Genomic DNA, 14,969 nt, shown 5'->3' on the forward strand with positions numbered 1-14,969 from the left:
CAAGGAACAATTTAAGGACAAAAAACATGTATGTTGACAAACTAAAATTGGCATACAAATTGCAAAACTGCAGTTTTCTTTTCCTCCACAGCATTCCTGAAAACTTTAGTGTATTTGACATTGGCGTAATTAAACATCAACTTTAAAATTATTTTTTTTGTTTTTTTTTAAAAGTAAACTCAATACACCTAAAAAGTAACCCTCCTTAACTACTCGGCACGGTGTTAGTTTTAATGTTTTCGCCCCTCAAACTGTAAAACGCTCCATGCTTGTGTGGTTTTGAACTGAAAGAGCCGGCTATCTCGGCTTTCTGCCGCAGTATTAAAAATAAAAATGCATCTTACGAATTGTAGCTGTGTGAACGTCTGTCGCTGTGCCCTGAGATATTACTGCCGACTAGTCCAGGATGCACCCTGCCTCCTGCCCACCAGTCACTCTAACACCAACTCTATAGGAAATAATTTCTTCGCCCACCTATTTTGTCTCTTGGGGTGAATTCGAAGAGCGCATGTGAATCAACTGCTGTCATGCTGCTAACTGGTGGAATGTGCAAAGGACACGCTTCAATTTGATTTTGAGCTTATCCCCGGACATTCTTACTGCAAAAAATGAGGCAAGCGTGTGGAACTGAACGAGCGGAACGTGTAATGGAGATGACATTCCGTGGTTGTTTTATTTCCTCCTGTGGAAGAGATTCTTGATGCCTTCCTCCATGGATTTGGGTTCATGCATCATGGTCATGGGTCTGTTCTTCAGCGCTGCCTCTCTCATGCTGTGGTAGACATATTCATTCTGCTTGAACATCCTCAGCTCCATCTCTGTCTGCACGCGCATTGACTGCACAGGGGGGAAGAAAGGGTGTATGAAGGCAGGAGCATTAGAGCACTGTTGTAATTCCAATTTCTCTTCTAATGACTTTGAAATTGACACTGAAGTTCATCCGACTGCGGTAGGAAAAAATAGACTTGATGCTGAACGTAATGTTCGTCCATTTGTTCAGGCTCCACACACTCAATGCAAGAATAATTAGCAACAGCTAAAGAATTTGGGCATTGGCAGAGAAGATTTAGCTAATTTTTCATGGGCCAAAGGTACAAGCTCAGTGCTGTTCGACCCACAAATGCATGTTACGTACAAATCAGGATGGGAAACAAGAAATCTATCAAACAAATTGTCTTACTTTTGGGCTGTTTTTTAAAGATAAAACCTTTATTTGTCTCACAATGGAGAAATTCCCAATTGACAGCAGCAAAATTATGAAACAAAGTATAAAAATAAAATATAAATATAAGCATTTTTTTTTCAGAAAAAATATTTTCTTACTGTTCGTTTATCGCATTTCTTGAAGTTAATGTTTCTCTCATTTTTCTTGACATTTTGACTAGGAGTAAAATTCTCTTTTGCATCGGAAACTTTTTCTCCTCAAAATGCAGATTCCAACTTTTCCTGTCATTTTTTTTTTCTTCACGTTAAAAACTTCCTTGCATTTTTAAGTCGAATAAGTCGAATTCTGATTTGAAATCAAAAATACTTGGAGCACCTATTTTTAAAAACTAACAGACTATTTTGCCTTTTTTGTCTATAGTTTGGGATGTAAAATTGTAAAATTTAAATTTTATTGTCATGATATTGAAACTTTAGTCATAATATATCAGTTTCTTTCTGATACTATGTTTTTTGTCCCCCTCTAAAATGATCACTCTTCTCATGCGAAAAAAAATATTGTAACATTCTTGTAAAATTACAATTCAAGTAAAATACAACTTTCTCATATGACATACGTTGGGACATTTGAAATAAGTCAAATTGAATTGTGACCCCTGCAATGTGAAATAGCAATTTCTTCTTCTCCTAATGTGACCTTTTTCTCGTCACATTGCAACATTGTGACTATTATTCTTGTAGAATTCTGACTCAACTCTCAGAAAAATGCAACTTTTTGTCTCACTGTATTTGGATTTCTGTCACGCGCAAATGTTTGGGTTTAGCTTTTCACGATTGAATGTAATAACAGAAGCCGTGCAGTATCGATGAAGATCCAAATTGGTGCTGCGCCCTATTAGGATTGTTCCACTTTTTATCAGATGCACATTGAATAGAATATAATAGCACTCCTGTGTCTGTGCTTGAGATGTACCATCTAAAATGGAATATTTTATGTTTTGCAAAAGCATTGCTGTATCTGTAACCTTGTCAAGGGATACCAATTAAAAAAAAAGAAGTTTAATCACCTGACACTAACAACAATGGAATTATAACTCAACATCACAAGGTGACCTCATCCCTGAAGCGTTTTTTGTACCTCCAAGTCCTTGGTGATGGGATGCGTGGGGCCGTGCGTGACCATGAGAATAGCGTAGGCCTTGCAGATCATCCCGTGGCCCACCTCGATCAGGCCTGCTTGCCAGTGGGTGACTCCCGCTCGCATGGCCGCCATCCCCAGGGTCGGGTTGTTGGGATGGTATAGCTTCCTGCCCGCCATGCCAATATTGCAATTATCCGTCATAACGTTTTTTGGGGAGCAAGAATAAAAAGCCACAAAGCAGTACAACTGGCGATGTCAGGATTCCAGAATAACTAAATTGAACTGTCTTACTTTTTATGTTATTATGACTAATTTCTGTTTGGATTTCTTTTTTCATTAACATTTTGCTCTCATAAGATGATGATTTTTGTCTTCCTTCAAAATGTACTTTTCTTGCAATATTATCATTTGTTTTTTCTTGGAAATTACATTTTTCTTTCTTGAAAATTTCAAAAATTCAGTTTTCTCTTACATTCTTACATATTTGAAAACACAACCCTGAACTGAAACAAGCAGCATCATACTCCGTTTTGCTTGGTGTCTAAAATAAAAAAATTAAAAAATTTAAAGACTCTTCTCTACATACATGTAGCCATCCACCATTTTGCGGGTCTTGGAAATCACATTTTTCTTTCTTGAAATTTTCAAAAATTCAGTTTTCGCTTACATTCTTACATATTTGAAAACACAACCCTAAACTGAAACAAGCAGCGTCATACTCCGTTTTGCTTGGTGTCTAAAATAAAAAAATAAAAAAATTTAAAGACTCTCTACATACATGTAGCCATCCACCATTTTGCGGGCGTATTCGGCAGCATCTTCAAAGTACTGCAGGTAGGCCTGCACCTCGCTCATGGTGCTCCACATCCTGAGCAGGTAAATGTGAGTGTCAGCCAGTACGGGCTCCGTCTTCTCAATGCACTCCTTGCAGATCTTCACCAACTGAGAAAATACACCATACAGGATGACAAGTGGCATCCACCTCAAAGGAAGGGAGAAGCCAAGAAGTATTGGTCACCTCGTGATAGTCGCCCTTTAATCGGGCCTGGTCCATCTTCTCCAGCATTTGCAAACAGTATTCTGTTGATTCTTTCACTTGCTCCTCTGATGGCTAAAAGAAGGCAGAAAGGGGAAAAGGTTGATTCAACTGTAATCGACTGACCACATTTTTATAAACGGAAAGAGAAAATCTGTACAAGCTGGAAAAGTGGAGTATTAGAATAGTTCTGTTGTCGTTTTTTTTTTTTTGGTCCTTGTAATATGGCTTTATTCATGGAAATTAGGACTCTTAATCGATCTACCACATTTTTATAAACAGAAAGAGAAAAAATCTGTACAAGCTGGAAAAGTGGAGTATTAGAAAGGACTTTTCTTCTGAAAATGACACTTTTTTAAAATATTTTTAAAAAATCTTTTTAATATTAGGTTTTCAAAACAATTCAACAATTTTAAAAATTTAAAAAATACTTGATAGTTCTGTTGTCTTTTTTTATTTTTTGTCCTAGTAATATGGCTTTATTCATGGAAATTTTCTTCTGAAAATGACACTTTTTTAAATATTTAAAAAAAATCTTTTTAGTATTAGGTTTTCAAAACAATTCAACAATTTTAAAAATTTAAAAAATACTTGGAATGTTCCACACCACTTTTTTTCAGACCCATACCAGGATGAGTGTTCACCGAAGTACAGCTATCTCAAGTACTTTTGATATATAAAATTTCATTTTCAACACAATTTTAAAAAATGTGAACAAAGACCTTTCTTTCTGACGCAGATGAAGAGTCGTCCATGTATCAAACCGCTGCAGTATAGCCCCAACTACTTACTCACTGTCAAGGGTTTTTTTTTTTTTTGCCTTTAGCATCTGTGGCTGGTATCAGCAGCCCTCAAAAACACTTAATATCTTAAAATTATGCTGGTATCGGCCGATACTATTACCTGGTGTCAACATCCCGAACAAAACCACCCCTGATTTATAATAATAAATTCACTACTACAGCGTTTTTTTTTTCCTATACTGTATTTAGCTGTTTGCATTGACAGATAAGCCATCTGGAATTATCGTTGCTTTAAATAGCTTCTGCTTCTCTTCTCGTGTTTCCCTTATCAGCCGCGACTGTGCTACCACTAAACATAGTTTGACTGGTTCAACCAAGTTGCATTCTCAAAGAGAGACAAAATAAAAGGCCAACCTTAACGTTGTCCTCTTCCCTGCCTCCCATCTTCAGGTCGTCCTTGATGCGCTCCTTGCAGTGGTGGCACGTACAATCGAAGAAGTACTGCGTCTTCAGCAGCCTCTGCCTCTCCGCCGAAACGTTGATGAAGTCCACGTAAGAGACGGTCAGCTCCTCGCCCTCTGCGATCTTACCCAACGAACGCAGCTCGATCCTGAGGAGTGACGGAGAAGCTCTGTGAAAGCATCACTTAGCGCACATTTAAGCTTTTTATTTGATTTACTGTTTGAGAGGATGATTTTTATTATTGGTGTGATGATAAACCCTGATTCATGCTGTGGTTTTTAGTCCAATCAAGTGAATGGTGAAGGGAGGAAGGAAAAGGAAATCTAATAATGTGTTAGGAGTTTGCTCCTCATTATGTACGATATTAACGTTAAGCTAGCTATAAATTTGCTCTAAATAAACCAAGTGTAATTCTCTTTTGTTTTATGTTTAGTTTGACAATAAACTTCAACTGGGAGTGACAATAAACACCTTGAAAATTTCTTTTTTCAATAAATGTTCACTGTAAACTTTTTGTGGCTTTTTTTGTCTGGTGGTGTCCCATGAGAGAGCTATACTATATTAGTCTTTTCATTGCACTCACACTGTGCCAACAAAGTGACAAAGCAACTTTCGTGTGGATTAGTAAACCGTTTAGAAGGTAGATTAATGCGAAGATGAATGCAAGGGAAAGTATGATCTACCGAGTTGCTATTCTGTACATGTAGACAAATAGAAAGAGGTGAAGCTCTGCACGTGTGTTAGCGGAAAATGTGGAGGTGACTTCAGAACACATAATTGTTTTTCAAAGACAAACCACACGCACAAGGCTAAGAGGTAACGCACCTCTGTTGAGAATGATACAAAGTATTCACAGCTGACTGACTGAAAGACAAACAGGGATCAGTTTTACACACGCGCACACGCACAGAGACATACGTACGCACACCGAACACAAAAACACATTGAAACACTGTAGTCCCAGCGGGTGTTAATCAGTTGTTCGAACCTGATTGACTTACTTGCCGTGGTTGAGGATGACGGTGCAGTTGGGCCAGCAGTCGTGATTGACCAGGCAGAGATTAGGGAAAAGGCCAACCCCCACAGCCTGGAGCCCCCGCTGGTCGCTCACAGTGAAGCCGTTGCAGTTAATCTGGGAGGTACAACATTGGAAAATAAAGGGGAATTGGTTATATTGGGTTGACATTTATTATTATAGTGCTTTTTGTCAGCACTCCTTTGCAATTGGCAACCACTGCTAAGTTATCACTCCATCGAGACAACCCACATCATGGACACCTTTTCTTTGTTTTTGTGTTTTGTGCCAATGCGTATACAAAACAGGTAGTCACTCACCAGTCCAAAGATGTGCGAGATGACATCACTGGTGTGCTGCTTGCTGTTGCGAGGCCAGTAGTCCAGGAAATTGTGGATGTCCACTTTGAACTCCTTCAGCTCGTCCTCTGCCATGTCTTCGATGTGGTCCTCCAGCTGGTCCAGCGTGGTCAGCTGTGTGTCTGACACCACGCCGCCGTCCTTGTCCAGGCGCCACATGATGCGAGCCACCAAGCTGCATCGAAGCGACAACGGCGCTTGATTCACTTGAGTGGAACCTTGCGAGGCAAAACTGAAGGCTCTCTGTTGAGAACCATTGTGTGTTCAAACCACATCTATCCATTCATTTTCTGTAGCGCTTGACCTCATCAGGGTCACGGATGAGCTGGAACCTATCGCAGCTGACTTTGCGCCATCCACTCACAGAGCAATTATGGGAAATCAACTATTCACACTCTGATTTGCACCAATACTTAAAATAAGTCGAGGTGCTCTTAACCTACCGAATGTTCTCGTTGGGCGCCTTGCCGTAGTTTTTGATGGCGGCGCATTCTTGCTTGTGTTCGGCCCAGCCGGCCCGCTGGCAGGTGCGGTCGCAGTAGTGAGAGAACTTACACTGTCCGCATCGCTGCAGTTTGTCTTGTCTGCGGAAACAGCTGTGGCAGATCCGCTCGGCAAGACTGCAAAGTATGGATGGTGTTATTATGTGTTCAAGTCAAGGTTGTTAGAGTTAACAAAAACGAGCTAAATAACTCAAAATAAAAAATAAAATAAAAATTCATTAATGAAATAGAATAAAAATGAAAATCCTTTTTAATGAATTTACATCTTAATTGTATTAAACAAATTCTTATATATAATACACAGGCTTCAGGATTCAGTTTAAATGTCTTTATTTCAGTGTCGCTGTGCATCCGTGAGAATTGTAATTTACTTTATTACAGAACACTTAGTGACTGATTTATTTTGAATAATACGCCATATAAAAAACTAAAACTAATATTAAAGCTAATCAAAAACTAGACCAAAATGCATCTCCCCCAAAAAATAAATAAATAAAATAAAAAACTATCAAACCAGCGCTAAAAGCTACAAAGCTACACATACAAGGTGGATTCATTCATTAACATTAAGGACTACAACACAAGTTAAAGGAAAAAAAAGATACTTGTGACTCCTGCCTCCCAAACTCATACCTGTCAAAGACAACAGCTGCGAGGCTAGGCTCGGAAAAGATAACATCCCCGGCCCAAAATTCCTTGTTGGTCTTCAGACCCCTCCCCTTTCCAGGTGAATCAAATATCGTCACATTCTCCATTGCCGAGGCACCGCTTCCTGGAATGCTTGAGCTCTGATGGTGTATCCAAGTGGAAGAGGAGGGAGAGAAGACCGTCTCGTTGGTAGCGGGTGACAAAGTGGTCAGTTAGGGGCTGGGCTGCTTCTTAATCCCATACACCAATCCACTTCTTCCAAAAAGACAACTGCATGGCAAAGGTACGAAAATAGCCAGCCACTTGTTGAGCTGGACCACAAATGTACAGAACATGCGTTGGGGGGTGTCTACTGTCTGACTAATTCGACATCTATGTCAGAAACGTGTCAAAATATCTTTAAATCAGACCAGAAGGTCTCTGTAACAAACTCACACTCTGTAAACCATTTAGGATTGTTGCTTTTTTTGTGTGTGTGTGTTGATGTATGCAGGTGTGAACAGACATAAAGACCCCCCTACGGCTCCCGAGAGTTGGTAGGTGCCATGTTCCACAGGGTTATTTTTGTCCCTCACTTGTTTCTGTCTGTCAGGAATCTGAGGTGATGTTGGACAGCTGTGAGAAGATTGACACACACACATCCTATAGACCGGCCGCAAAGAGTTTGTCTCTACTGGCAGTGCTTTCTAACATTAACACACACACACACACTTAGGCCAAGCAGTTAAGTATTGTTGTGGAAGCCTGTGGCAACCAATAAACAACCCCCCAGTCTGGCAAGAGATACCATCTTAGCAAATTAGCACTAAGAAAAGCCCATATTTCCAGTTATTGTTTACATACTTTACTGTACATGATTATGTAAATGTACCTATACCTATTTTAGATTAATTTTAATAGGCGAAACAGACGGAAAATAGTTTGATCAGTCATTCATTAGAAGGTTACTACATTTGGAGAGTTCCATTTTGAAGCTTAGAGGTTGATAACTGTGATTCAAACACAGTGCACAATTCAAGTTTGATGATGGCGTTTATTCTGTAAATCAACATGGGAGTTGAAAGAGGTACATCACAAGGAAACTAACTACTGTGAAAAGGAGTAGCAAAGAATGATAATAGGATAAATAAAATGAAAGGGAAAAAACAACAAAAAATTAACAATCTTTGCACGAGCTGGTGTTAACTTTCTAAAAGGACAAACGTGGGACTCATGTGGCGAACTTATCCATTTAAACCCAGTTTGAAGCAACACATCGTACACAATCGGCTAAAGTCTGCACATGTTGATGAGCTGCGGGAATTTCACCTTCATTTGAGTCTTGCAGTCAGCGGTCAAGAGTACAAAGTTTTTGGTCCTCTGAAATGTGAGTCTCCAAAGTGGGGCTTGGTCATTCCCGGTCCTGTTGGAAAAAGATTCTATAAAGGAGTCTTCTTTGTCTTAATGGAATGGCCGGTCTGGAAAACTTGATCATTGTTACATTAGCAAGCATGCGAAGCGTGGATTGCTTGTGTTAAAATCAGACCAGATGTTCTCATTCTTTATGTACAGTCCAGTATTGGGCCTTTCTGATCCTTGAGAGCCACCATACTTTGTGTTTAGCAATTCAGAAGTCAACCAAAACATGCCAGTAGTCCAGGTACTATATGTATTAAATTCAGCTGAAAAACTACGCCTGCTTACTTACTCTTACCCAATGTTAGAATATGCATGCTGTCGAGATCACAAATCAAAGAAGTCAACGTGACAGGCTGTGACAAAGTCATTGTCTAAAAGAAGCCTCATTAGCTTGGCTGCAGAATCACGGCATGGGTGCAGATGATACTGGATGCCCGTTAGCCTCCGAATATCCTCCTGCATCTGTGTGTCCATTGGCCCTGGAAGATGAGAAGATGAAATGTCACAATATGCATTGACCTAGTTTAGACTCACCAAGAATAATTGCAATATAGAGAAACCATGAAGACAAAAAACCCCCCCAAAAAATAACAGATCGCCTCCCACATTTTTTAAACACATTTAAACCAATTTTTTAAATACACGGTTAACAAGCATAACAATATTTTAGTCTGTGTGTAGTAGATATATATATCTGGGTATGAGCGGTGGTACACAGCACCCTATTTTTTGTATATTTTATGTTCTCCCATTATTCAATAAACATATGAAAGGTCCATCAGTGAGTGAGGGTCTCCTTTCCAACATGCAAAGGCATTAAAGTAACTGTAATGTAAAACCACATAAGAAACGATTGCTGAAAAAGCTAAATGTGGCACGGGCGCAAATTATCAACCACAAAAATAAAGAAAGAATACTGCATCGTTTGTGAAATTTAAGTATGAACATACCCGGCGCGTAGCTGAGCACTTTGACATTCGGATTCTCGACTGCCAGCACCCTGAACATCATGTCCCTGGCCGCTTTGGCAGTGCAGTAGAGAACCCACGAGGGCAGCGCCTGCACTGCAAACATTGAGGAGCAGTTGACCACGCTCCATTGCAATCCAGCTCGCGGCGGAAAGGCCTGCAACATTCCCGCAGTCAGCGCCAACACGGAGCTAACGTTGAAGGCCAGGTAGGAATTGACCCGCTCGAGCTCGGTGAAATTCTCAAAAGGGGAGATGTCACCCAATGAGGCTGGTGGTGAGAAGAAACATGTTTGTATTGAAATCTCCTTTCCGCAACAAGAACCCTGAAGCTGGGTCATGGGTGGGTTGTCCAGCATGGCAGTTGACTCAAAAGTGTGAGATGAATGAAGAAGTGGCTCAAGAAGAAGTAAATTAAGGTCATGGAGTGTTCTAATAGGTCGCTTACACACATCTCAGAACAAGGTGTCGTTTTTTTTTTTTCTCGACACATGCACCCACAGTTGCTTAGAGCGGTTATCAATTTATTTTATTCTGTGGCATTAAAGTATTTTGATGACTCGCCAGCCAATCTACAACCACAACACTGGCAGAAAGTTACTCTGTTTTGAGAAATCGACCCATATACGCTGTCCAGGGCTGAATTTCCATGAAATGACAAGTGGATAGATACAGAGTGTAAACTTTAAAATCGTATCCAAAGAAGCAGTTTTAAATTGACACACCTCTCGCTCCTGCAACTTTAACATTGACAGTGAAAAACAGACGATGAAAGAGACGTCGTAGTCCGTATTCAATTGGGGCTTTATTTCATCTTGATCAGCAAACAATTAGCTATTATTCACTTGTATGAATGGCGCCGATCTGGATTTGCCTCAAGACGTTAGCTTTCGGCTAACGTTGGAATCGTCTTCTAGCTAGCTTGTACTAGCTAACTAGCTTGCTCTTGAATCCAAAACATAAAGCGGTTTGAAGTTTAGAATTATTTAATATTATGCTTTTTTGGTCTATATACAATAATCTCTTTTACCACTTTAATTTTAAGGTTAACAAACACAGCGCTCACAAGGTGAGCTGCACAAATACGAGAAACTACACGGGAGAAGTTACTCACCCACTTCGCTTGCCGCGTTTTAGACATTTCTTCTGTCTTCTTACTTTCGGAACTCGAAAGATACATTGATCGTGTTTTTCTCTTGGCATTATTATAACACCTAATGACGCAACAAGAGTGCATCATTTTAAGAGCAACCAAGGAGCGTGTTATGCAGTTCAATGTAAACAGTTGAATGGTATCCACCCAAGATGGTAAACGAAAAAAAAAAGTAGTGCAAGTAACGAAAAGTGCAGGCGACCTTTTTTCCAGACCTCAGCCTAATAGTAAACCTGTGGAGGGATCTGTAACTTAAAAGATTTTCAGAGTTGATCTCAGGACACGTGTGTTAAAATCCCTTCTGAGCTGTCAGAAAAATATAATCATCATCAGATTGTTGTTAATCCATGAAATTTTGTTGGATTCCCTTATAGTTAAATGGGGAATAAATAATATGGTAGTACTTTTTTTTTCAATTAGACAAATACATCACACCTTATGTTTAAAGGGTTGAAGCAACTCATCATTTGGCAGCTCTCGTATTCATGGTAAAGGAAACTGGAGAGATGAGTTGAGTATGGTCATATACTGCCATGCAAGTCAGCCTTACCAGCGTTATTGATAAGAAGCACGTGGTCTATTTCTTTGAGACTCTGCTGTCTTGCCATGGCCACGGTGTCCTCGACGCCCTCTTTGGTACTCAGATCTGCTACCGTACAGAAAATAGTAATTTCCTGCATGTCCTTGAGATTTTGCAGCAGTTCCTCCTTCAGTTGCTGGAGCAAAGGCCTGGAGCGAGCCACCAGCAGCAGCACGGAGCCCGTCTTGAGATAGTTTAACACCTGGAAGAACACATGACATTGTCTCCTCTCTAATGTATTCTTTCCAACCGAAATACAGCTGACTACTTACAAGGTGTGCAAGTGCCCGTCCGAATCCCTTCGAGGCTCCTGTGATGATGCACATGCACCGTCCCAAAGTGCTCCCACTTGCACGAAGAACTCCTGACATTTCTTCTAAATTCTACCTTTTGAAGGGTTGGAGCTTAAAACGAAAGTGAGGATGGAGGACAGGAGAAATTTTGCCCATAAGTTGAATGTGAGCGCTTGCAGCACTTTTATAGGCTCACATAAACAGGCAGCATGAAGGGATTTCATGCTCAAGATTTGACAGTGAAAAGACCTCAAGGCTTGGCAAATTTTTACATGGGGAACTAATGTAATATTTCACGTTAAATCCAAAGCAACGTGAACTGTATTTGCAGGGTTCAGAGTTGAACTACATAGGTCTGACATTTTGACATAGTATTTTTATGCCTGTCAAGCACATAAAACAATTTTCAACAAATTACCAATTTTTTAAACGTGAGAAACCTTACATGATGAAGACAAAAATTCTTTGTGCTTACTGGTCTTACAGTGTGTGGTGCACTGGAGATCACCTCAAGTGTCCTCTCACAAGCCACAGTTAAGTTGTAGAACCAAAACTGACCAACGAAAGACAGCCTGATGCCACCGGACAAAAAATAAATAAAAATACAAACAAGTCAAAGGAGACCAACAAATAATTGTTGATTTTCCTAGCTCCAAAACAGAAAAATATGGTTGTTGTTTTTTAAATATTAAATTTGCGTGAATAACTTGAGATCCTATATGTCTCTTTCCAGAATGAGCCCCACTGATGATTTTAAATAATTGCTTATGTATCCGTTTAATTGGTTTTCCCAAATTACCAATTTTTTTAAACGTGAGAAAACTTACATGATGAGGACAAAAATTGTTTGTGCTTACTGGTCTTACAGTGTGTGGTGCACTGGAGATCACCTCAAGTGTCCTCTCACAAGCCACAGTTAAGTTGTAGAACCAAAACTGACCAACGAAAGACAGCCTGATGCCACCGGACAAAAAATAAATAAAAATACAAACAAGTCAAAGGAGACCAACAAATAATTGTTGATTTTCCTAGCTCCAAAACAGAAAAATATGGTTGTTGTTTTTTAAATATTAAATTTGCGTGAATAACTTGAGATCCTATATGTCTCTTTCCAGAATGAGCCCCACTGATGATTTTAAATAATTGCTTATGTATCCGTTTAATTGGTTTTCCGCACTACAAATCAAAGATCGCGTGGCAGGAATAGTTAATTTCAGCCTGCTACGCAATCACAACATAATAATTCCTGAGTTAAACCACATATAAAAAGTGAGGAAAATTACAAAGTAACGCTTCTTTCATTTTGTCAACAAAATTTGGCTTGAGCCGAACAGAAACACATGACATGGATTTAGGGACTAAAGGAGCTGGATTTTAAAGATCGTGGCTCCCTCTTGTGGCCAACTGACAAGAAAACGTGTGGATGCAGCAATTTTCGATGCAAATTTGCTATTACGTCATTCGGATTGAATTTCAGCAAGAGCACAGATGTAAATAAATACCAACAAATAATTGTTTATTTTCCTATCTCCAAAACAGAAAAATATAGTTGTTGTTTTTTAAATCTTAACTTTGCGTGAATAACTTGAGATCCGATGTCTCTTTCCAGAATGAGCCCCACTGATGATTTGAAATAATTGCTTATGTATCCGTTTAATTGGTTTTCCGCACTACAAATCAAAGATCGCGTGGCAGGAGTAGTTAATTTTAGCCTGCTACGCAATCGCAACATAATAATCCCTGAGTTAAACCACAAATAAAAAGTGAGGAAAATTACAAAGTAACGCTTCTTTCATTTTGTCAACAAAGTTTTGCTTGAGCCGAACAGAAACACATGACATGGACTGAGGGACCAAAGGAGCTGGATTTTAAAGATCGTGGCGCTCTCTTGTGGCCAACTGACAAGAAAGCATGTGTGGATGCTGCAATTTTCGATGCAAATTTGCTATTACGTCATTCTGATTGAATTTCAGCAAGAGCACAGATGTAAATAAATGTGTTTCAGTTTCCAATCATTTTTGATCACGTAGAGATCATAGCGATATTTTTCATTACTAACAAACTACTTGAGTCTTCATTAGGTACCCTCTTTAAGTAGTTAATTTTAGCCTGCTACGCAATCGCAACATAATAATCCCTGAGTTAAACCACAAATAAAAAGTGAGGAAAATTACAAAGTAACGCTTCTTTCATTTTGTCAACAAAGTTTTGCTTGAGCCGAACAGAAACACATGACATGGACTGAGGGACCAAAGGAGCTGGATTTTAAAGATCGTGGCGCTCTCTTGTGGCCAACTGACAAGAAAGCATGTGTGGATGCTGCAATTTTCGATGCAAATTTGCTATTACGTCATTCTGATTGAATTTCAGCAAGAGCACAGATGTAAATAAATGTGTTTCAGTTTCCAATCATTTTTGAGCACGTAGAGATCACAGCGATATTTCTCATTACTACCAAACTACTTGAGTCTTCATTAGGTACCCTCTTTAAATGCAGGGGTGGGCAACGTAAGGCCTGTGAGGCATATATTCCAGAGGAGCACTTCATCAAATTGAGAACTGGTCGTAGTATTACCTAATGTGTTTTGCTTGAGCCGAACAGAAACACATGACATGGACTGAGGGACCAAAGGAGCTGGATTTTAAAGATCGTGGCGCTCTCTTGTGGCCAACTGACAAGAAAGCATGTGTGGATGCTGCAATTTTCGATGCAAATTTGCTATTACGTCATTCTGATTGAATTTCAGCAAGAGCACAGATGTAAATAAATGTGTTTCAGTTTCCAATCATTTTTGAGCACGTAGAGATCACAGCGATATTTCTCATTACTACCAAACTACTTGAGTCTTCATTAGGTACCCTCTTTAAATGCAGGGGTGGGCAACGTAAGGCCTGTGAGGCATATATTCCAGAGCACTTGATCAAATTGAGAACTGGTCGTAGTATTACCTAATGTTTCATTGTAGCCAGAAAAAGACAAAACATGAGAAACACGTTCCAGTATGATGTACGTTTTTGCAACTGATAGTGGAAGGAACGCAGGTAGGGCTGCCCAATCATTTATCGAACCAATTTCTATCTCAATCCCATCCATCCATTTCCAGGTCCATCCAGGCCATTTTCCGACTGGCCGGATGCCAAAAGGGGGCGTTTGCATCATGCAGCCGGGAGGGGCGGGTCCAGTGGTGGGTGTGTGTCTCTCAGCTGATGCGCGTATCAACCGAGCGACTCCATCATCAGCATCCGACGCGGTCGACGACGGCATCCCGAGCTGCACCGACGCGCGGCCGCATCGCACGATGATCGGGGCCTGCAGGACGCGACACTGACAGCGGAACAACAACACGGAGTGCGCCTTCCGCACGCTGCAGAAAAAAAACAGTGAGTATCGCTTGTGTCGACGGAACGCATCACTGGGGTTGCTGTGCACAGTGGCTTGGAGGTGGGGAGGGGTGTGTGTGTGTGTGTGTGTGTATATATAGTGTGTGTGTATATATATATATATAT

The 14,969-nt window shown here is 40.1% G+C and overlaps 3 protein-coding genes and 1 long non-coding RNA gene across 6 annotated transcripts in view; 2 read left to right on the forward strand and 2 right to left on the reverse strand.

Moving 5' to 3' along the window:
- Window positions 1-172: 172 nt before the first annotated feature.
- Window positions 173-7,305, reverse strand: smyd1b (SET and MYND domain containing 1b). 2 transcript variants are annotated; one of them, XM_019889383.1, is made up of 10 exons: window positions 7,057-7,305; window positions 6,364-6,540; window positions 5,882-6,095; window positions 5,548-5,678; window positions 5,372-5,410; window positions 4,499-4,694; window positions 3,324-3,416; window positions 3,084-3,247; window positions 2,303-2,471; window positions 173-837 (listed from the first exon to the last, which is right to left on the reverse strand). In XM_019889383.1, the coding sequence occupies exons 1-10, from the start codon at window positions 7,176-7,178 to the stop codon at window positions 673-675; spliced, it is 1,470 nt and encodes a 489-aa protein (XP_019744942.1). In that variant the 5' UTR covers window positions 7,179-7,305; the 3' UTR covers window positions 173-672. The 2 variants fall into 2 exon arrangements, with proteins under 2 accessions (XP_019744942.1, XP_019744949.1); XM_019889390.1 differs by lacking the exon at window positions 5,372-5,410.
- Window positions 7,271-7,904, forward strand: LOC109527455 (uncharacterized). The gene is made up of 3 exons (XR_002170533.1): window positions 7,271-7,354; window positions 7,565-7,607; window positions 7,664-7,904. It is a non-coding gene; the product is annotated as an uncharacterized LOC109527455 (long non-coding RNA).
- A 180-nt stretch (window positions 7,905-8,084) lies between these two features.
- Window positions 8,085-11,495, reverse strand: sprb (sepiapterin reductase b). Its single transcript, XM_019886704.1, has 5 exons — window positions 11,442-11,495; window positions 11,140-11,371; window positions 10,162-10,248; window positions 9,420-9,707; window positions 8,085-8,948 (listed from the first exon to the last, which is right to left on the reverse strand). Exons 1-5 carry the CDS (start codon window positions 11,493-11,495, stop codon window positions 8,794-8,796), a joined length of 816 nt encoding a protein of 271 aa, XP_019742263.1. The 3' UTR covers window positions 8,085-8,793.
- A 3,126-nt stretch (window positions 11,496-14,621) lies between these two features.
- LOC109527148 (leucine zipper putative tumor suppressor 3-like) overlaps window positions 14,622-14,969 on the forward strand; it is a 19,065-nt gene continuing 18,717 nt past the window's right edge. Inside the window, exon 1 of one of the 2 annotated variants that reach the window (XM_019888905.1) lies at window positions 14,622-14,843. The gene's annotated coding sequence lies outside the window, so the exon portion shown is untranslated. The remainder of the gene's footprint in view (window positions 14,844-14,969) is intronic. The other variant, XM_019888890.1, reaches the window with a different exon arrangement.

This window comes from Hippocampus comes, unplaced genomic scaffold (assembly GCF_001891065.2).
Source record: "Hippocampus comes isolate QL1 unplaced genomic scaffold, H_comes_QL1_v1.1 scaffold155, whole genome shotgun sequence".
Taxonomy (NCBI): domain Eukaryota; kingdom Metazoa; phylum Chordata; class Actinopteri; order Syngnathiformes; family Syngnathidae; genus Hippocampus; species Hippocampus comes.

Coding starts and splice junctions, on each gene's coding strand:
- smyd1b (XM_019889383.1), bottom strand. CDS start 7,178: ATGGAGAATGTGACGATATTTGATTCACCTGGAAAGGGGAGGGGTCTG. Junction 5,679..5,881: donor TCTCGCACATCTTTGGACTG/GTGAGTGACTAC, acceptor TGTACCTCCCAG/ATTAACTGCAACGGCTTCAC. Junction 3,248..3,323: donor TAAAGGGCGACTATCACGAG/GTGACCAATACT, acceptor GTATTTTCTCAG/TTGGTGAAGATCTGCAAGGA.
- sprb (XM_019886704.1), bottom strand. CDS start 11,495: ATGTGCATCATCACAGGAGCCTCGAAGGGATTCGGACGGGCACTTGCA. Junction 10,249..11,139: donor GCTTCTTATCAATAACGCTG/GTAAGGCTGACT, acceptor GCTGATCAAGAT/GAAATAAAGCCCCAATTGAA. Junction 8,949..9,419: donor AGTGCTCAGCTACGCGCCGG/GTATGTTCATAC, acceptor CTCATCTTCCAG/GGCCAATGGACACACAGATG.